General features: G+C 41.3%; 1 protein-coding gene across 1 annotated transcript; it reads left to right on the top strand.

Moving 5' to 3' along the window:
* The first annotated feature begins 370 nt into the window (after positions 1-370).
* On the top strand, positions 371-20,477 carry C5H6orf118 (chromosome 5 C6orf118 homolog). The gene is made up of 10 exons (XM_063098380.1): positions 371-395; positions 4,549-5,237; positions 6,971-7,093; positions 7,945-8,004; positions 9,235-9,359; positions 12,555-12,613; positions 16,354-16,535; positions 18,388-18,441; positions 18,984-19,045; positions 20,369-20,477. Exons 1-10 carry the CDS (start codon positions 371-373, stop codon positions 20,475-20,477), a joined length of 1,488 nt encoding a protein of 495 aa, XP_062954450.1.
* Positions 20,478-23,406: the final 2,929 nt, after the last annotated feature.

Genomic DNA, 23,406 nt, shown 5'->3' with positions numbered 1-23,406 from the left:
CGTGATCTGCACCTCCTCTGTGCTAGAATTCCAGGTACAGTTGGATGGGTTGTGCACTGCACAATCCGTGCCTCTCTATAGGAGACGCCCAAAGACCCCGTTACCTTTTGCTCCCTAGGATTTGGAAAGGAATTAGAGTGCAAAGATATATTGATGTTTTCAAATCACAAAACTGATTCACTTTAAAAAGTAAAATAAGCGAGCAAACATCTAGTAGTCCCTGCTCAAGAAGGTCAGAGGCATGGGGGGGCAGGAGATTCCATGCAGGGGCTGCTGCTCTGGCTGCACTGTGGGGGAGGGGCTTAGAATGTTTGTCGTTTCCAAGGCAACCCGACAGCCTGGGCCAGGCAGCTGCCGTGGGAAGGCCAGGATGGCTGAGGATCCAGAGCCTGAGTGTAAGTGGACGTTGGGTGTTGTGTGTTTGGCTTTTGATGTTTGACGGCCTAGAAACCTGGCTCCTCTGAAACCGGTTAGGGAAATAAAAACCTTTCTGGTGGCTGCAAATCAACTCCAGGATCCCTAGGATTTAGGGTTGGATCGGGAGATGTGTTGCCACCTCACAAAATATAATAGCACCCAAAATAAAGAAGGAGGGTGCGTGTGAGTGCGTGTGTGCACCTGTGTGCGCGGGTGCGCGTGTTCTCTCAAAGGACGACGAGGAGGAGGGATGAGGCAGGTTTCCAGATGCGAGTTCAGAGTGTTCTTTTAAAAAAGCTGAACTTCAGGAATGTTCTGTGTCACGTTGCCATTCTACAATCAGACACAAGGAGGGTGGTCCCCCACCCGCCCAGCCTGTTCTCTGAAGCTGCCTGGCTCTGCCCGGCCACACCTGTCCCCAGGCCAGTGAGCCTGCGGGGTCCTGGACCTGCCTGCTCGGTTCTCTGAATCCTTTCGAGGAACACACCGCCCAGGGTGTTGGCTACCCCAGGACAGGGACGGGGACCAGGCAGAAACACAGGCAGGCAGCACTGAGATGCTCTGGAAAGACTGGTGGGCCTTCCCACCCGCTTCTAGGGGCCCCAGAGGTCAGGTGGTGTGGGGCAGGGGTTTTTACCTGGGTTGACATCACAGACCTGTTGCTTCTATCCTGAAGAAAGACGAATTCCTAGAACATAACACCCTGTGTTTAAAAATGTTAAGTGCTAACACTGAGAAATATTTATTAATTCAAACCTAGTCCAAAAACCTACTACTGTGTCTTCCTAATCAATACACATTCAAAAAGTCACTTTGGCTTTGCTTGAAGTAAGTTTGTGTCGAGATCATTTGTAAAAGAACCACATTTTCCAATGGATTCTTTCAACTTTCAAACTTTCTTTTTGCTGTCAGGTAGAAATGACAGGAGATGCGAAGAACGTTTTCAGTCAGGAAAATGATTATACGATGCACGGCCAGGGTGGATTTCCTGGTAGAGACGATAAGACCTTGGCAGATAGAAATGGAATCTGTATGTCTCCGGTCTATGGATGCAAGTCTTACCACAACCAAAGGGGAAATGTATGCTAAATAGGAAAACGTGCAGATTAATTTGCTGGGGACTTCAAATCCTTTTAGGGAATTAAATGATTAACACAACAACAATTAACAATTAATGCCCTTGTCCACAGAGCATTGGTCTAATGTGTCTTCTAGTGTTTCAAGTGCTGATGCCTTTGATGAATTACAATGACTATCTGTCTTGATAAATCGTTCTATTAATATTTAATCATTTCATAAGTGGTTTCTTTGAAGTACTAAGCTAATCAATAAGGGGAATTCTCAAGAATCCCACTGCTGAAAGTATTTACTCCAATAATATTCAGCCATAGCGATCAACCCAGAAGGCAGGTAGGTTTGTTTTCACAGTGCAGGGGGGCTGGGCTCTGGGCTCGACCATGCCCCCAAGGTGGGCAGAATTCCGAGATTGCCCCACGTTGCTCTACCGCGCCCCTCAGTACATGCTTTGCCTCATTCCCAGGTCTGCGAAAATGAGTAGATAGGGCTTCTGTGGTCACTCTGTGTGGTAGGGCACAAATGACCTCCAGATAGGGAGTGTCTCTGGAGGGCCCACTGAACATTAAAGGCTGGGCACAGAGGAGAGATTAAGAGTTGGGGGCACAGGAATCCATTTCGGGTATGAAGATGAGGGCCTCACAGCATCCGGGAACGTGGGCGGCCCTAGGAGCTGCAACTGCAGCTGGTGGCCATCAAGGAACTGGGGGCCTCAGTCCTACTGTTATCAGAGGAGAGGATCTGGGGAGGTGAGATACCTGACCTCAACCCTGTCCCCTACCAGGTTCTTAACTCTGCCAAAGGAAAGAATTCAAGAGCAGGGTCAGAGTAGAAGGCAAAAGCAAGTTTAATGTAAAGAGTAAGGAATACACACCTCACAGGCGAAATGTGGGCTGGCTGAAAGGTGAGCAGCAGCCTCACTTTGGTCCTGGACTCCACTTTTATAGTGGGCTGTCCATACGTAGTCATGCTACCTGTGAATATTTAACTAAGGGGGCGGCTCCTGGTTATGTAACTCTTACTGTAACTCCAGCCTCGCACATGCTCTGTCTGTTCCTTTTGGTGCCTGCACAGTGGTCAAATTCCAGCATATTCCAATATCAAATTCTAGCTCCTCTAGTGGAAGCTCATTTAAGGACAAGCTCCTTTCTACTGAGCATGCTCAGCCACTGAAATTGCTCCGACTTGCCTCCTGCAGTCTCAATCTTCCCCCACTGGGCTTGAAAATAGGTGCAGCATTAACAGTAACTCTCTTCTGGCTCAGGGCCCAGGGGAGGGGTCTGAGCTCTAGGGGAGTGGTTTGAGACTGAGAGGAGTGGCCTGAGTCCCAGACTCTGGGAAACCGAGCACCTCCTGTCTCACTATGACCCCAGAACTGGATTCTGACAACAATGAGAATGAGCCTGGAAGTTATTTCCCCCAAAGGCTCTAAGAACCCAGCTGCCACCACCTCAACTCCAGCCTGGTGACATCTGTGCCGAGGCCCCAGCCCCAGGCTGATGTTGTATCCTGCAGAGCCCACAGCTGATATGCAGTGTGGCTCAGCTGTCATGTGTGTGGAAACTTGTTGTGTAGCAAAAGAAGCCATCACAGCCCATCATTTTCTATGAGCCCTCAGTTCCTCCCTTAGGTGAAAATAGAGACTGTGATGTGTCCTGACTTCACTGTCATCACTTTTAGACATGGACTGGACACAGAGATGGGTTTGGATATGGCATGGGTCTCAGAAAGCCCATCTCCTGCCTTTCCTTGCTCTGGCAGTTGTGGAATAAGGGAAATGACCCCACTGCTAGGGTAGAAGGCTGTGTTCAGAATCCAGTTCTGTCACTGAGCTTTCCTTTTTCCAAGTGGGGATGAGACTAGTTGCAGATGGGATTGCCATGGAACTAGTAGAAGTGACACGTGTAGATGAGGGTGAATCCTTGGCTTTGTGGCTCTGGTGGGCCCTGTGGGCTCAGTGGGCCTGGCTTTCTCTCCAGCCAGTGCTCACCACAGCTCTGGTAGCATGGGGTCCCAGCCTTGCGGAGCAGAGGAACATCTGATATGTCCCCAGGGCTGTCTGAGAAGGTCACGCCACAGGCCGGCTCCTCTGTGGTCATGACAGTGCAGCGTCCCAGGAAGAAACCCTCTTTCCTCATGTTGGAAAACAACATATCTAAGGGCAGTCATCAGACGTGTTCAGGAAGGTGTTCCCTGTACTAGCGACCTTCAACAAAAACGGGTACAACATAGAAATCCCTATTCCATGTCATGTGCTTCTTCACAGATGTGGTACCATTAGGGTGTCAATCAACCGTTTTGTGTGATGAGATTGTCCCGATTTTCCTGAGAAAGAAGCTAAGGTTCAGAAAAATGACGCAGGATCTATGAGCTTTCACAGTCAGACCAGGCTTCCCACTGTTGCATGCCCTGGGCCTTGTGCTCACAGGGAGCCCTGCTGTGGGGACCCGGGAGAAGCTCAGGTTTGGTGGGGAGAGAGGTAGGGTCTTGTCAACAGACCCATCTGTGGGGAGGGGAGAGGAAGGGGTGAGTGATCTGTCAGTCATTGAGAGCTTTGATCAGGGATTCCTGAGACATTTTAGTATTAAGGGAGGAAAAAACCCCTCAAAAACCAAAATGAAACAAACAAAAAAACCCTTCATTTATTCCCGGGCATGCCACGTGAAGTGTATTAAAGTTGTCTTTAAGCATCTTTAAGCATCATCATTGAGAATTATAATGAAGTGTTTAGACTTTTCTTCTGGAACCTTTGCTAATATTGTAAGAAATGCTCTGTTGAACTAAAACACCCCATGCTCTTTCTTACTGGCTTTGCAGGGTCCTGGGCTTTCTGACCAGAATTGAACCTTAAATGCACCTGCATGCCCTCGTCTGTACTGCCCCAGACCTGATGCAGGTTTCTTTGACTTTTAAGTGCTACGCCAAGAACTCTTTTCCTCTCTTCATCTGTACACCGCTAGCTTGGGTATGGGATATGCCTGCTCAGCAGATGCGCACAGCTGTTTGATTGTGGAACTAAGCGTGGTATTTACTCGTCTTGTTATCTCTCCTGAACAGTTTACCTAAGGTGGAAACACTGTGAGACGCCAGCTGTTAAGAGTCTATGCAATCTAAGGAAGCTTCTGAACAGACTCCAGAAGGACCACAGAGAAGACATCTGTCTTTATACCTCTGGACACCTGAATCCCAACAAGCTCTACCGGCCTCCTGAGACAATCTTGTGTCACTGGCGCAACGCCCACAGGCCAAAGGGGGAAGACGTCCTCGGAGTCAGGAAGCCGCCCGATAGGAATGTTGCAAAGATGAAGGATGCTTTGGCTTATTTCACCATCAACACAGCTCTGACTCCGAACGATGCCCAGAACACACGTCTGTTCAGGAACCTGCACCCCCAGATACATGCTTTCCCCACTTCAGAAGAGGATCTCGTGCCCGGGAAGGTTCCCAAAGAAGAGAAGGAGGAAATGAGCAAGAGCACTCTGGCTCGGCGCGCGTGCGAGCTCAGGCTGCCTGAGCTGAGGGTGCTGAGGAGCAAAGAGGTGGGCTCCAGTCGCCAGTGCGCCGGCTGTCCCCCAGGCAGGGACGAATACCTGTATGTCAGCTCATACTTAGCTGGCATAACTAACACGGATAGGTATAAGAAGTTCATGAATTTCCAAAAAGAAGTTCTTGCAAAGCAAGATCTCCCGAAGAATGACTTCACCGGGAGCAAGGCAGCGGCAGGCCATGAAAAGAAGCTGGAACGGGTGAGGATTTTGCAACACCATCCACGTGGCTCGGGTGCAAGGAGTCCAGCTACTGTGGGCAGAGGCTCTCATCCTCAGATACCCCACTTACATTTCCAGGTAGAATGTAACAAAGGTGCCAGTTGCTGAGAATATTTGACATGGTGTCAAGCTAGGGCTAGGGCTCACAGACCCCTCAAGCCCATTGTACAGACTGGGTCACAAACCCTTCACCTGCAGATCCACGAGCTAGGTAATAGGAAAAGATCCTGGGAGCCATGGGTAAAAAATTAATAGGCTTTATTCAGAGCTAGGAATGACCTAGTGGCCTCCCAGAGTGCCCTGAGAAGCGTCGTATATCAGAGCCATGAGTTCTTATACTTAGGTCCATGACCCAGGACACCTGGGTGCCCCTACAGACTTACATCACATAGTAACCAAGGAACACCTGGGCGCACGTGCATATTTACATCAAATGTTCAGCACGATTCTGAACATCTGAGGGGCCCTGAATGTTTTCTTATGTTTTCCCTACACATGGTCAGTAGATGATGACAGTTAGGATGCAAAGAAAGGCTAAATTTGGAAATTGGTAATTTGGAGGCGAGTTGCTAATTGAAAGCTTTAGCAGCTACGTGGCAGCTGTAGTAAACAACACATTTTCAGGGCAGCAGGAGGATGTGAGGAGAGGTTCGCCTACCTCTTCACCGAAGGTAGGAGGCTGGCGGTTCCATAATGCAGGTGGGGTCTGCCCGGGCCTCAAGCCTCTGCAGATCGGCTGTGTTAGTGTGCTGGGAACTTCACGGGGCTGTGAGCAGAGCACACTGACTGACTGTCAACTGCGTCGCAAGGGTGAGGATGCAGGAGAGAGAAGAAAATAGCAGTCTACATGGGAAATCACCAGACCTGGAGGTCTTTGGCTGAAGGGACCTATGGAAAAGAGAAAGGACCTTGGGATACAGTGGAGGCAGAGAGAACACCCTTGAATACAGAACATAGGGGAGTGAATAAAGAAACAAAAGACAGAAGAAGTCCTGGGTGACCAGGTGTATTAGTCAGAGTTCTCCAGAGAGACAGGATCAATAGGACATGTTATAATTATGTGAGAGGGATTTATTAGGGGAATTAGCTCACGTGACTATGAAGAAAAGTCCCACGATAGGCCGTCTATAAGCTGGATGCCGGTAGCATGGCTCAGACCAAGTCCAAAGGCCTCAAAACCAGGGAAAGTGATGGTGTCCTTGGTATAAGTCCTGGAACCCAAAAGCTGAAGTCTTGGGCTCTGATGTCCACAGACAGGACAGAAGAGTGTGTCCCAGCTCCAGCGGATCAGATAGAGAGAGAGCTTCACCTCTTTCCTCTGTCTTTTGTTCTCTCTGGAACCCCAGTAGGTGGGATGGTTCCCACCCACACTGAGGGTGGGTCTTTCCCACCCAGGCCACTCAGACTCTCATACTAATCCCTGCTGGAAACACCCTCATGGACATACCTAAAAAGATTGCTTTACCAGTTTTCTCAGCATTCCTTCATCTAACCAAGTTGACATCTAGAATTAACCTTCACACCAGGTAATCAAAGATTCTCAGCAACTGGTTGGAGGGAATCAGAATCAAACTGGTTTGCCATGTGCTCCACTGAGACCAGGCACCTGGGTCGGGGGAGCTGTGCCATTTCTGATTCCTTAACCTGAGAAACTCTGTTCTGAAAGGAAAATGAAGATATCCCAAAGTAAGCTGATTCTGTTTTTCCTCCAGGAGCTCCAGAAGATATGCATGTGCGACCCTCAGCAGTTCAACAGACTGCAGGTCTTTGGAGAAGTCTTCGAGGATATCTGCAATGGTTCTTTGGTATTTGGTGATCTCTTGAAAGAAATTAAGGTAATAGAAACCTACATTTTCCACGTACCAGTTGAGCACTCTCCATGAGGTTCTGCATGTACAAAGGATCACAAGCTTCACGGAAATCCTGCCACGTGTCAGTCACTGTTCCACCGACGAGCAGCATCACTCGCGAGACTTGAACTAATCTGCCCACGTCACAAAAATCACAACAGGGTCGTGTGGAATAAACACTCAGTTACCTCACTCCTGAAGCCCATCTTTTTCCACTAAAGCTTCCAAATCATAAGTAACCTTTTATAAGTTGTATATATGTGACACACAAACTTTTATAATTATCCAAGGGTCATTTTATATAAATCTTTATGGAATTGTAGATTTGTTGTAATTTCATGATAGTAAAAGTAACCTTCATATGGAATCTGAGTTGAAATTAGGCTGCTTGAAGATCGTGCTGTTCTCTGATTTCCCTAATGACAAGGGATGCTAACAATGGTGACACGGTGGCCTCTTCTCCAGAGATGTCCTCGTCACTAGAGGCTCATCTCTGGCAGGTCAGCAGGATTCGGATCCATGGAGCTTCCACATGGCGGGAGACCACCTGTTGTATGTGTGTCTCGGTATCTTATGATAGTGTTCTGAGGTGATCAACAGTTAATACTCGAATATGCTTCAAAGATGGTGTGATTTTATACATTTTAGCATGTGTATGGTTTAATACTTTGTAGGAACATTTTATATACTTTTTTGAAATGTTCTAAACTCTCTCTCTCTCTCTGTCACACACACACTCATGCACATGTACAAACTACTGTCATCTCCTAACACGTTTCCAATCGAGATATATATATAAATATATATATATATATATATATTTTTTTTTGGTATAGGAAGAATATGATCTCTACGTGGCAATACTTCTGGACTCCCAGCCCACACCACAGTATAAGGTAAGAAGAACTTAAAAAGAGCCTATTTATTTTTGGCTTCATATCTTGTGGACAGTAGAAAACATTCTGGATCCCAGAAGCCCCATTTGTGCCTCCAAAATTTAGAATAGCCAATACTTTTGATTGGTGAAGGGCTTTACACGAGCTTCAGGACATTATTAATGAAGAACTTTCCTCTAGATTGACCTAGCCTTATTTATATTTCCAAGAAGCACCATACAGTTGTCTGGGGGGAACACACGGAGGTGGCGTCACGACCACCAGCGTGCAGCACACCGCAGCACAGGCCCACAGTCTCCCCGTTTATCTGGTGTTCCCTCCAGGGTTAGGTGAGACATGCCATTGTCTGGGAAGAAAATATGCTACTGGAAAAACCTTATCATTTACAATAACTATGAAAATATAACACTGTAGGTGAGACGACTTTGACATTTTGAATTTAATGAAGTTTAAAAGTTCTGTCTTATAAATTAGGAAACATAGTTTCTTACTCTGTATATGAAAAAATCACAGCATTACAAGGAGGTCAGTTCTGACTTACTTCTTAATCTAAAATCATATGTGGGCATCATTTTCCTTGTCTGAGACTTTTCATGGTGAAGAAAATCAGCTTTTGTTTTTGTTTTTATAGGAATAAACACAGGCTCCAACTAGGGATCTACCTTATACCTTACTTTCTGAGGTTGAGTCAAAAAGGAGCATATATATATTTATATCTCAAACAGCAGAATGAAAAACTCTGCAGGCCAACAGGGTTCTGATCTTTCTATTTCTGAAAACCTGGCAGTCATCACCTAATGAGGGAGAGATGTTTGTTGATCACATTCGATACAGTATCGCTGTATCCATATACAGTCGCTGAATTAACAGTGTTCCTCACTAATTTAGAAGAAATCATTGTGGCACTGATAACAAGGTACTGAAGCACTTCCTTCAGCAGGTCCTTCCACCATACAAACCAACAATGAAACCCCTCCATCATTTAAAAAAAAATTCTTAGAAAAATAATATCTTAAAATATTGGAAAAGGTATTCTACCCAGAACTTCACAGGACCAGCCATCCCTCTTCCAACACCTCTTTGTCTCTTGAGTCCCCCCAATTTACCTATTTTAAGTAGAATTTATATTTTAGCCAAGGACATCTTGAATACACAGCAATAACAAAAAAGGAACATTCTCACACCCTTCCTGTATGTCTATCCCCCCTCCATGTGCTCTGTCCTGCCCAGACTCTTCTGGCTCAATTCGAGGGGCTGGAGAGAAGTCCTGTGAAGACAGCTGATGTGGACCAAGCCAGGGAGGAGCTCAGGATGCTAGTGAAAGCCACCAAAGCAGCCCTGGAGCACAGTGATGAGTGAGGCATTGACATCTGACTTGTTCTGTTTGAATTACTCAGGATCTTAAAACTGCGTGCCAAATCCCACGGGCCGAGGGCTGCAGAGTCAAGACCTCAGCAATTTTTAAATTAAAAAAAAAAAACATCTTTTAACCTCTCTGTATAAACTTCCAGGGCCAAATCACAATTGGATAGAGTGTATTGTTTGTAAGGATTAAAAAAATAATTAAAACAAATCTGAAACACTGCAAATATCCTCAAGAAAACAAAGCAAGAAACAATACAAAACCAAAGAAACAAATTTGCCTTTAGTATAGCTAGAAGACAGAAAGATGTATTTTGCTCTAATTTTGTCTTGAGGTCTCTCTCACAAGAGTGGCTATAGATTCTAGTTCTTTCCTGATGGGAACCAGGGATCTGGTTGGTTGTGGGTGTTAACAGTGTGCCTTTCACAAGCTACTTCTTTATCCTGGTCTTTAGGACTAATGCAGAAGGGTCCTACATGTGACCAGGTGTTCTCTCATGGAAATGTGTCTGTACTGGCAGATGCTTTTGTGCTCTTACCTGACCAGTGTCCAGTTTATTTCTACCAAGATAGCCACTCTTTAGGGGAGCCCTGACTGGGAAAGAAGTTAGGTTCAGGTGTGTTGGTCCTGAGACCCAGAGAAGTCAACACGGCAAAACACATGAAATAACAGAAGCAGCATGTTACTCGCAGATCCTACAGTGGAAGAGGACAGCAGATCTCACAGGGTCAGGAGGAAGGGGGTAGACAACCAGACATGTACACTCAACCCATGGTTTGGGAGCAAGAGAGACAGAGGACCTGTGGACCAAGGCCTTTATTTGGGTTCAGGGTATTACGAAAGCAGGTTTTTCTCGGGAGTTCTAACTGGTGGGGTTAGAGCAAGCAGGCACCAATTCTGTGGAGGCACACTGTGACAGAGACGGGGTCACTGCAGTATATCTGTGAGGTCCATATGGGGGTGGGGGGTCAATGGGGTGAGTTGAGTAGGTTATATCCAGCTCTCCCATGGGGAGGTGGTCACCAGGTGGTTGTTTAAGGCAGATAACTTGAAGATTTGGGAGGAGGCAGAGAATTGGCAATTTGTGTTAAGGGTGACTGAGCCCTGCTTCTGGTGGGAGAAAGTTAAATTTGTATCCAGAATGAATGCTGAGGCAACACACAATTAAAATATTTCACTACAAAAGCATCCACAGCTCAAAATAACTGAAAATGGAAAAATAAACATCAAGTGCCAGTGAATCATTTTCTATGTTCCTATTGCAAACCTTTGTGAGAACAAGAGGAATTCAGGGAAAAGTGTGTGGAAGAGAGAAGAGTGGAACTGGTGGAAGGCCTAAAATTGTTCTAAAACCACTGTCAGGGAGAGAGAATCTGCCTAAACTATGAAAGCATTCTGGTGGATTGATCTCAGTGCTGGCTAGGCAGGGACCAGAAAGTGAGGGCAGAAGTAAGGAAACAATTTTGCAATGGTGATGATGCTGTGAGAAGAGTACTGAAAAGAAGTAGCAGCATCCTTTGGAACTGCTCAATGAAGGCAAAGAAGCAAGAAAAGAAAGCTTAGAATCCTGTAAAAGAACAGTGAAGGGCATGCAACCCACCCCCATATGTTCTTTTTTTCCTCCAAACAGAAAGCTATCTAGTAATATTTAAACAAATCAAAAGAAGAACAAAAAAATCCAAATCAACAACAAAAAAGCATAATTCGCTACACTGACAGAAAAGTGTCCTCTTGAATAGAAATCTCACATACTATCCCAGATCACTGACCCTGCCTGAAAAAAAAAGGAAGAGAGAGATGTAGACAATCTTTGTCTATGCAAACTACTCTAGAAATAAAACAGAAAATGAGCATCCAAAGAATTTAGCTGAAGAAAATCCCTGCCATAAAAAAAGTTGAAGAAAAACTGTAACATAGCACCCCAAACTAAATTAGATACTCTCAAAAGAGCATTTCAGGATATAGAAACAATCTTGAGTCAGAAATTTAAAAACTAAGCGCAGAAATCAACAACAAAAAAGGAAAAAATGAAATAAGAAAGACTTGGCCACTGAGGAAAGAAATAGTTGGAAGAGTCACAATCATATTATAGGTCAAGACTAAACTATGACATGCTCTAGGAAGAACAGTTTTGAATGAAAATATAATAAGGGGCATTGAAGAAAAGCAGGAAACCAGTTAAAAGAATGAAAATGAAGTAAAGAAATAAAAAAAGTCAGAAAAAGTGATTGAAATAGAAGATAGGCAAAGAAGATCCAATTCACATATAATTAAAGTCCCTGAAAAAGAAAAACAAAGCAATAGAACAAAACCATAAGTAATATTTAAAAATATAGTATATGAAAAATTCCTGGAAACTAAACCCTCTGAATATACATATTGAAAAGGCTGTTAATATTAATCCATTGAACTCTCAGTTTCTTAAAATTGGGGGTCATAATTCTATTCTGTTTTTCTTTTGATCTGTAATATAATGAGCTAATATGTATGAAAATCTTAAACTATCAGGCCCCTGCGGAGATGTGGTATTAAATGATTTGTGGTGTTGATGCTTTTAACCAAATTACAGTTTTCCCCTTACTATACATAAATCTACTAGAAACAAAATAATTCATTTAGTTTACTTTGAACCAAGAAGAGGATATGAACAGATTACAGAGGATTTTTTCCATCTTTTAAAATTTCTTGTATATTTGTTTTGGTTCAAATGTAGTGAAGTTTGTAAATTGTATCTGTGGGCTGGAATTATGACACACAGGAAAATGCAATGTCTATTACAACCTCAGTAAGATCTTTTCATAGCCCTTAATTGTTGTTTGCCTCAGTTTAAAATGCTAATTTTTCTTTTGTTGTTGTTTGTTTGTTTTGCCTTCTTTCTTCTTAGCAATACAAGTCACAAAATAGTATCAATGAACACTATCGAAAATAATTCATTTTAAATTAACCAACTCCTTTAACTAATGGTTTATGCAATCTTGATAAAAAGAGTATTCTTTTGCCTGTTTAAATTAACTGACGTAAATTCCCATTTTATAAACATCTTCAGATTACCTTTTGTGTTAGGAAGTAAAAAGATCAGTTTTTACTTCTCAATTAAAGAAAGACTTATGGTTTAAAGTGGACAAAAGAAAAAAAAGGTACAACAGGGGTTCTAATATTTCACTATTTTTTAATTATCAAATTGTAGACTCAGAAATGAACTGGAGAAGGAGCGTGTGTTGCTGCAATCTGCAAAGGAAAAATCAGGTGAGTGGTTGTGTGACATTGCTCTTCTAACATGCATTTTGTGTGGACTTTGTGTGATGAATCTTCAAACCTGCCCCATTGCCCCTGGCCTCCTGCCATTAGTTATTTGAAAGAGCTTTTCAGACAGGTTATTAATTCCATTCATTCATATTTTCCCATCAGGTATTTTGGAAATAAGGCAAGTTTTCATTTAATGTGCAGTGGTTTAAATGAAATATGTTAAAGACCCAATGACCCAGTTGATCTCTTGAGAGCTTCCACCAGGGTTAAGAATATGATCCCAGTTTTGGTTGCTTTAGGTACCTCTAGGTATTTAGTTTCTCTATATCCAGATACAACATGTGTATGTATCATTATTCTCTAAGAGCTTTGAGTTTTTTAGTGGAACATAGAATCAATTCACGATTTTACCTAGAGAGAATTTTGCCAACTTTCGACCAAGACATTTGGAACAGATTCTAAGAAAATAGACAAATGGTATAAATATGGGAATTAGGTTCCATGAGAAAGTGTTGAAGGACTGAAAGTTATTTATTAGAGGGGAACTGTGACCCCTTGTTCAGCACCTCCACACGAGGCTGAAACAGAGGAAGTGGGGCTATGGCCTCTGGTGGTTCCCAGGGTAGCAGCAACCAGGATATGGTCCTTTCCGGTTCTCAGAACCTTTACTTTTTTATTCTTATCTCAGGGAGTAAGCTTTTATAGACAACAGTCAGTCTCTAAGGCTGTCCAAATTTGGGATTCACTCCATCTTGCAAACATGTTCTTAACCTCTGTCCATCTCCACCCTTGACCTCACATGGCAGGTGGACAGCGAGGTGCTGCTAAGGCTGGACCTGCTCTCCTGGCTGGCAACACGGCTGGTGAGAGCTGAGAGTCTCTCACCAGGTTCCCTAGGGACCCTTGCTATCGTGTGGTGTGCAGCATCGTTATTTCAGCTGCGTCAGTGTCAGCTGTCTGTTAGGTTGGGATGACAACCGTACTTCCCTCCTGGGTCAGTTGTGAGGCTCAAACGTGATGCTCCGTGGAAAGCAGCATCTCAGAGCCTGCACGTGGCCGGCTTGTTCTTCCTCGCCTTCTTATCACTTGTGAGGAAGAAAACACATTGCACGGGAAATTAATTACATTTTGTGAATATTTATGCATTCAATGGATACCAAAATTATTCTAAGTTTAGACACACAATTTAGAACGTGATTAATCAAAATAAGTTCAGCTAAGTATCTTCCCCATGAATCTTTACCGTTTCCCCATGATTCAGTCAAATGCCATTTTCCCTCCAAGTGTGTTAAACACTGACTCATGCTGGAATACTTCTTTTTTTTTTTTTTCTCGGCATCTTTTAGGGTATAACCACAGATCTAACCTGCTTGAAGTTCTTAGCAGATTTGGCCTCAAAGGTTATTGCCAGAGTCCTTGTCTTTTCTCCTGCCTGTTCCTTCTTTCCTTCCTGGGAGCAGCCGTGCATTTATCACGCTGGACATCTCTGCAGGGGTTTCCCGTGGCTTCCCCACCCCTCCAGTTCTTTGTGCCAGGCTGACTCTGGGCTTCGCTTTTCATCTCCTCTCAGGGCTCAGAGGTGGACCGGTGCCCTCGCCCCTGCGCCACACTGCTCGTTCTTTGTAGGGGTCCTCCCAGGGATGGCCGTGGAGTGGGGCCCCAGCCCGGTGCTTTTCTGCTTCTTTACTGTCTCTTGAAACAGGCCCACCATTTAAAACAAAAAATTAAGGGTTTTATTGCTAACCACTAATAGAAAAAAATGGGAAAAAAAAATAAAAATAAAAATAGTAAAGAAGAAGCAGAACTCTAGCCAGGCTTTCTTCACTCTTTCAGTGCTGCTGAAGAAACTTTGTGTCCCATCGTTTTTCTCCTTTCTTTATCCCTAAAGGTTTCTCACTCAGCCCTCTCTCCAACACACACACTTCCTGTGGAATTTCCCCCGTTTTGAGACCTCACTCTTCCTCTTTAGGTGTTTCTTTCCGATAAAAAGGAGTGACCTTGGGAGGGCACTCGACTGGGCTTGCTCTGCACTGGGCCTCTTTGTCCTTAGGCAATTGTTTTGGGCTGAAGCCCTCAGCTTAGGTGAAGGTGGGATCAAAGATTTCATTTTGTTCTTTTTCTCAGACTTTGTGCAGAAGCTTAACTACGACCAGTTTCGCCCCCTCAGCTAGTTCATCATGTATGTGCTTAACTAGACCCCCAAATTTCAGAACTTAACTTCAAAATTTTCCGTTCTTCAAAATCAGGCAAAATTAAATAATGGCGATGACGTCCATCTGGTGTATTATCTATGCATCAGTGTTAGCAATCTTTCTACTTGTCTCTTTCCCCATCCAAAAGGAGTGGTTGTTCTTTCTCAAAAATATTAAGTTTTAACACTCTAATCAGTATCTAACTGTGGTGACTGATGACAAATGAGTCTTATCAGTGAGTTACTTAACATCTCCCTCTCCTTTCTGTACTCCTTAAATATTGATGTTCTTTGGAGTCCAGCATGTCTAGAGATCACATGTCCTTCATTCCAAATCTATTTTTTCTCCCAAAAAACTCTTTTTGGAGCTTGCGATCTGTATATCCAAATACCTACAGGATGTGGCCATGCAAGTGTCCCATGGACACCTCAGCTCAACATGTCCAAGATTAACCCCACCGTCTCTCTCTCAGTTGGCATCTCCCTGGCCTTTTCAGCAGACGGCTGCACCAAACACACAGAAGCCCAAGTCAGAGAACGTCTGCCAGGCCTCTTTCCCCCTCAGCCACTTCCGACACAGCTGGAAACAAGTGGCCAAGCTGGGATTCAAACCCAGGTTTTCCTCACCTCGATACGATATTGAACTCATTATCGACTTCCCACAACATCTGTTTCTAGCTACAGCCAAGTGAAAACCTAGAGGTTATTTTTGACATCTACCTCTCCTCTTCATCCCAGATGCAGTCAATTGCCAAAGTCTCTCCCCCCAACCCCCATTTTCTAAATAGTTTTTGGATCTCTGCACTGTTCTTCGTGCCAGGGGTTACTATCCTGACCTGCTTATCTTGTTTGAACGATTGCAGTAGCTTTCTGACTGGTCTTCCTGATTCTGATCTTGCCCCTTCTGATCCACTTTCAACACTGTGGACAGCGTGGCTATGCCCAGGTTGTGTTTCTCCCCAGCTTAAAAGGCTTCAACAGCTTTGACCGATTTCTTAAAATGGGAAGATTTCTCAGATCTGCCCATTTCCTTTCCAGCATCATCACTTGGTGTCTTGATTCTGTCCTCTGCCTTCTCCCCTTCCACTTGTCTAAGCCTTGTTCATCCTTCGAGTCTCACTTAGTCTCACGTCGTCCTTGAGTGTCCCTCCCCCTCACTGTGTTCAGTGCTGTTGCCTTATCTCCCCACTGTGCCTTCTTCTCTCTCCCTGTCACCTTCTTGTAGTTTCTTGTTGGTCTTTGCTGCTAGAATGCAAGCTCTGGAAAGGGCAGCGGGTTGTAATTCACCATCGAACCTTTCCACCTACTTTGGTGTGTACACAAATTAAGTATCTGATAAATACTTATTTCTTATGTAAATGGATAAAGGAAGAATACCTCATTTTGGGATCAGATTATTTCTATTGTTGTGCTTGGAGTTTGAGTTACATTATATTTTATACTTAAATCTATATTATCACATATATAATATTGATACTAATACACAGTGCTATTAAAAGAGCTAAGATATTAAACACAGTAATACTTTGCTTTAAAAAAATATTTTCAGAATCATCTGAGAAAAATGTAATGGATGAAGAGCACCTTACTCTTATTGAGAAGGTTGAAAAGAAGAGATGTGAAATACTCAATAAATGGGATGAAATTCAAGCTCTTAAAAAAGAAATTAAAACAACTTTGGTTCATACTGGAATTTCAGATATCACTGAGAATAGGGTTAAAAGCATAGAGGTATGCAATTTATTTATCTAAATGTTACAATATTCTTTTTCTTAAAGACCTTGGCAAATATACAAAGCAATTTGATTTGTAATAGGGTAAAAAATATCATAAAATTTGGTCCAAATATATTTTCATTGGAAACGTTTCTAGCAAATAGAGTACTGTAGTTAAGATTTAGCTAAATCAACAAAAATGAAGGTGATAAAAAATTCTACAGAGCTCTGTTAATGATGAGAGATTAATTTTTATTTGTGCAGAATCTGACTAAATGTAAACTCTAGTTAAAGAGTTTATAAGTGATGGGTGATTATTCTTTTTTCTTGTGGTTATATAGTTGCATATATTTTCCCAGGATTACTTTTTTTTTTTTTAGCAAAATTATAAAGTGCTAAAAAAAGAAGGGTGGTCATATCCAAACTGTTTTTTCGTTCTCCCCCTCTCTTTTAAGATAATATGTTCAGAATGTCTTCTGTGTTTTTGTTTAAGGTTTACTCTCTTTTCTTTCTTTTGTAAAAAAACTAAATACTGTCTTTAGAACAAAGACTAATTTATAGTTAAATATTTAAACAGTGAATGTAATGACATATATATATATATATATATATATATATATATATTTATATTGCCTGAGTATGATAATGTCAAAATCATGAAAACTTTTCTTTCATAATTAAAATCTCTTTAAATGGTTGAATCTGGGAAATAGACTCTCTATAATGATTCCACATCACTAGTTTATTCTACTTTATTTACTGTCTACATTTGGCTTCTTAATTCAAATGCTGGAATGTACAATAGAAATGTATTTATTCTCCTATTAAGTAATTAGTTTCTGGTTCTAGATTTGAAATATGCCATTTCTAACAACAACAGCAACAAAAAAGCTAAATGTATTGAGGTTTACATGAGTCAGGCAGTGCTATGAACATCTAAAAAATAACGATTTCATGTAATTCTCAACAACCATAAGGGACAGCAGCTAATATTAACCCTATATTCCAGGTAAGAAAATGAGGCGTGAATATGGTAAGTCACTTTATTAAGGTCACAGTTAGCAAGTAGTAAAGTCTGCATTCAGACTCAGCCTGGGATTTTAATTATAAACTGTCCTGCCTTGCTGTTATAATTGCTACTTCTTTTTTACATACTGGATATCTGGAAGATCAAGTCTTTACACCCCCTGCCCATCATCGTTTTGTTCACAATTAACTTGGATATTCTCAGTCACACTATTGACTAATTTTTCAAGTTCCATTAATAATACTCTTGGCATTTTGCTTGTGCTTAGAATAAATTTATAAATTCATTTGGGAAGAAGTGACAGCTTTATAATACTAACACTTCTGTACAGGATTGTTTTATATTTATTTAACTTATTTTTATGCCTTGATATTCAACACTTTTTTTAATGTTTATTTTTATGACTTTATGGGATCCATTGTTATTACAAATGTAAACTTAAAAACATTTTACATTACAGTTTATAACTAGTCATTGCTGGTATATATGTGACTTACTGGTATTTGTATTTTTATATTATATCCAGACACTTTAGCAAACTTTATTATTACTTCTAAAAAATGAGAAACTTTTCTGGAATTTCTAAAAATTTTTTAAATCTTTTGAAGCATCAATCCCCACCTCTTCTAGTTTATGACCCAGAGGGCCAGGACCTTTCTTTCTTATCATTTGTCCTTCATTTTTTGCTTTGTTTATTTAATTGTTTTTGGATGATGTGTTACTGAGTACTCTTGAAATTATAACAGCATTCACATAATACTTTTTGTTTCATACAAAGAGAAAAATAATTAATAAGTATTCTTAACCAAGGATCTTGCCTTTAAAACCATTTCTCCTTCAGATTGAAGCTATAAAATTGGAGACAGCAAATAGAACTTTAATAAAGAAAATAGAAGTAAGTTTTTTGTGTCTGTGAATCAGTGTTTATCAATAGAAATATTTCCTCTAATGCCTGCTTGTCCTGTGTCTTAAACCAAATAATAATATATGCATTCTTTTTCTAAATAATAACTTCCTATAATGCTAGGAATATCTGGCTATGCAGATATGAGATTAAAACTGAACAGGTGAAAGCTAATGCATTAATAAAAAAAATTAAACATTTAGTTTTAATGGTTGAATGTGCCAATAAGAAGTGACCATTTCTTTGGCCCCTTCTCACATTACAATTCAATGTAATGAGTGTATTTTGTGACAAGGAATATAATAAACTAGTTCTCCTTATGACGTTTAGGGTACCCCTCTGAAATACATGATAGCAAGTTGTTGCTTATAGTTCTGCTTCTATTACATATGTATATCTCTCTATTATGTATAATATGAAATAGTTGTATGTTATACCTGATTCTAGAAGAATCAGGATTCAGTATTATTGCCATTATGCATGACCAATATCATGCAATTATGTGTGACCAAATGACTTTTAATTCTTGGTAGGTTATTGAAAACCATGTAAAGCAGAGCATGGGAAGGAGTAAGATTAGTGAGGAGGAGCAGCAGTAAGTATTGAAACCATGATTTAAAAAACTTGAACAATGTCATGCTATTCTCAAAACCATTCATTCCAGGCTAGATTAGATTAGACGGACCTTTAAAGTGCTCACAGTCATGAATGTTAACTTTAAATATACATTTCACTCTTTTCTGTGCTTAAGAATGCCTAGTCTAAGATTTAAATCTCAATTTGTACATATTATTTAGTGATATTAAAATAAATCCATTGAGAAATGCTGAAGAGTTGAGGGTGAAATCTCATGGGCAGAGATTAGGAGAGTGGGGAGGCATGTGCCTGTAGGTAGCTTTCTTTTCTCAAATATTATAGCTTTTAGAGTTGTTAAATCTTTAAAAGTCCTGTATATATATTACTCTGAAAGTTTTAATTTAAGAAGGAAGTGTTTCATTTATATTATCTTTTATGTAAGTTTATACTTTATAAAGTTACTTTTCTTAGAGCTGGTACTACAGTTCCAGTCTCTGGATTTGGTATGACTGAGAGCTACAGAAAATTGTACAGTGATTTAAATCCAGAAAGGCTGATTTTTGTCAACAGTGAAAATAATTAGATGTTGGTTGCCTGGGCTCAGTGATATTATTGAAGAACTAGGCTTCTTCTGTTGTCCATCCCTCTTTTCCTTTGAGTGTGGATTTCCTCTTCAGAGTCTCTATATGGCTGCCTTCGTGCACAAGGTTCATCTTCCATGGAGGAAGAAAGGGGAAGATGAAAAACATATGATAAAGTGTTTTTTTGTGTTATTTAGCAAGGATAGTCCTACCTAGGGATTCCCACCCTCATCTCAACGGCCAGCACCATGTCCAAGGCCATTTTGTCAGGGAGGCTAGAAAATAGGACATTCTGGTTTCCAGACCACATGGTGTAGACAGCCACATGAGCAAGGTGTTGGAACGAGGGCTGAGTGAGCCACGAGGTGGGTCCAGGAGTGTGGTTCCTTATATCATTTTGGGTGTCCTCAAAGGAAAAAAATATAATTACAGATACAAAATTGGGGAGGCTCCTTCCACAGCCTTGGCAATGAGAGCAAATAGAACTGACATTTAAACAGCATTATCCTCTGCCTCTTCTGCCACACTGTACTTGGTCAGGGAAATAAAATATATATCCATATATTCAGAGCATCTTTGCTACATTCAAGGCTAAAACTCTACTAAAAATATCCTTCAAAACAAAAATAGTCAAGTACAAAGTATCATCTTGTCTGTTTTTGGATAAATGTTTCCTAAAATAGGTATTTTAATCTTGAAATTTTCTTTTGTGCTTAATGTACTTTTTCCCTAATCTACTGTATTCATTTGTTTATTTTAAGGAAACTGTGGAAATTTATTAAGGAATTTGTAAAATTAGAAGAAACAGATAATAACTCTGAAGTGACTGGAAAAATGACCTGTGAAAATTCACAACTGCCTTGTACATAGTGTGAATGTTTGCAAAAAAAGTGATGGATACATTTCATTTTGTCAGCTTTAATCCCTAATAAAATTAATGTGATATATGTATCCTACTCAATATATTATATAAATCCACATGCACATGTGGTTAGCTTTACTTTTGTATGCATATTCATAACAATACTAGTTCTCAGAGTATTTTCTGCTTTCATTTAATAACTTTCCCCTGGGAAAAATACTTTTGATTATTTGATAAGAATAAGAAATTCAGCACTGCTGTAATAAAATCAAATGTGTTTATTAGCTAACACAAGTTTTTATATATGCATTTAATAAAATTGAGAGGTGATCTAATTAATATTAATTTAATTAAACAATCTTTACTGATTGGAAATGATCCAGTGCTCTGGCAACACTACCACAATGCCACGGTGTTTTGCACTTCACAAATCTCAGCTGATTGTGAGGCTTGCGAAAGCCTTGTGACTTGGGCTTGTTTTATTCCCACTTAGCCTATAATCTCATCTAAGCGTCTAGAGCAAATACAAGTTTGACTTCTTTGAACAACCATGTGTAGGGCTATTTTGAAGATCAGATGTAAGTAGTGAAGTACGAATACATGTGATTCAGTCCTAAGTTGGAATAGTAGAGTTTAGCATTTGGGGGGTGAGGGTTGGGGACAGAGAGAGAAGCAGCTTCGCTTTCTGTGGATCAGGAGATCACTGCCTGGTTTACATCTATCAGCTCTCCCCAGAGCATGATTCACTCTGCTTTTAGAGATAAAATGGTGACAGCAACTTACAATTTTTATCATGTATTGAAATTAACTGGACTTTATTAATGTTTATTGAGTTCTCTATGTTTAAGTTGCTTTCTACTCGTTATTTACATCCACTGAAAGCCTTCTAAGTAGACATAATATCTTCCATTATATAGGGTAGAGAACTGAAATGTGAAGTGGTGAATTGATTTGCTTAAACTACCCTGTAAATAGGAGAGCTGGGTCTGGACTCAGGTTTGGCTGACTCAATTCCTAGACTCTCATCACCACATCTGATCGTGTCATTTACATACATCACAGTAGAGATATAGGAAAATGAATTTGTGAATTGTCAAAGTGACAGACCAGTAGAACTAAAAACAAACAAAGCTGAATTTATTTGCTTGCCAAGCAAGGGAGAGCGACTCACTCGAGAGGTTCAGGGAGTCTCCAACTTAAAAGTAAAGAGCTGGAGGTATAGGCAGAAGGGGTGTGCGAGTCCATATCCAGGGGGCTGTAGGCAGTAGGTTCTGAACATATTTGTGGTAGGGGTGAGGAGGCTGAAAGTCCTTTTTTTGGATTGGCCATTTTTATGGCTCACATCATAAAAGCGCTGTTTTTAAAGAACTATGAGGGGGGTTATAACACAGGTTTATCAAGATCAGAGTCTTGTAGCAGGTGCCTTGATAAGTGCATCCTTGGGACTGATAAATATATATTTCTTTAAAAAGCAGGTAAGTAATCCTACTGTTCATACTTTTATTCAAGCAAAATTCATTATATCAACATTCAAATATATTTCAGACCATTTTCCAGTAGTTGGTAGTATGGAAATTGATAAGACATGGTCCTAATTCCTAGGAAGTTTACAGTTTGTTGTACAGACCTGTGAGAAGAATAACAACCAAAAGACAATCTGATAAAGCTAAGTGCATGCAAGGATGTGAAAGGGCAAACTCTTACCCTCTGCTGGAGCAAGTGTAAATTGATATAAAATACAAGAATCTTATTGTGTGTTTAATATTGATAATGAATTCGTAGATTTTAGTTATTTTCTATGCAGTACTATGTAGTAATTATTATACTATCTAACAATAATCAAGCACTTGACATATACTAGACACTATTCTATACACTTTACCTGTATTAATTTATTTCATTCTCACATGACCCTACCTGGTAGGTTACACTTATCATTTTCATTTTATAGATGAGGAAACTAGTTATTTTAAATGTTTCATAATGTAAGTTAAATACATTTTATAAAGTAATGAATGCAATAACTTATTCCGGGTCTCTGATGTGTTTGTTAATGGCATAAGGAAAGTACAACGATGGACTCAAAGGATTCATTAACACATCCATGGGGGAGAAGGATTGGAAATGCTTAATAACCTTTGACTTTTGGAAGATGAATCTTGAAAGATGAGCAGCCCTGATGGGAATGATGTTTTTAGTTAAAGAAAGCAGTGTGAATAAAAAAGCAAGGATTTTGCCTCTGGTTTGGATGGCGGCGATGGTGTTGGTTGGTAGTTGTGCTGTGGAGGTGGTGGTGGAAGTGGAGATAATGGTGGTGATAGTGAAGGTGGTAATGGAGGAGGAGGCAATGGTGGTGATGGTGGAGGTGGAGGAGGAGGCAATGGTGGTGATGGTGGAGGTGGCGGCAATGGTGGTGATGGTGGAGATGGTCATGGTGGAGGAGGAGGCAATGGTGGTGATGGTGGAGGTGGTGATGGTGGAGTTGGTAATGGTGGAGGTGGAGGTGATGGTGGTGATGGTGGGGGTGGAGGTGATGGTGGAGGTGAAGGTGATTGTCGAGGTGATGGTGGAGGTGGTAATGTTAGAGGAGGAGGCAATGGTGGTGATGGTAGAGGAGGAGGCAATGGTGATGATGGTGGAGGAGGAGGTGATGGTGGTGCTGGTGGAGGTGGAGGTGATGGTGGTGATGGTGGAGGTGATGGTGGTGATGGTGGTGGTGGAGGTGATGGTGGTGATAGTGGAGGTGGTGATGGTGGAGGTGGTAAAGTTGGAGGAGGTGGTGATGGTGGAGGTGGTAAAGTTGGAGGAGGAGGCAATGGTGGTGATGGTGGAGGTGATGATGGTGGAGGAGGAGGTGATGGTGGTGATGGTGGAGGTGGAGGTGGTCGTGATGGTGGAGGTGGAGATGATGGTGGTGATGGTGGAGGTGGAGGTGAT

The sequence above is a fragment of the Cynocephalus volans genome, chromosome 5, assembly GCF_027409185.1.
Source record: "Cynocephalus volans isolate mCynVol1 chromosome 5, mCynVol1.pri, whole genome shotgun sequence".
Taxonomy (NCBI): domain Eukaryota; kingdom Metazoa; phylum Chordata; class Mammalia; order Dermoptera; family Cynocephalidae; genus Cynocephalus; species Cynocephalus volans.
This window is presented reverse-complemented; position numbering and strand designations above follow the sequence as displayed.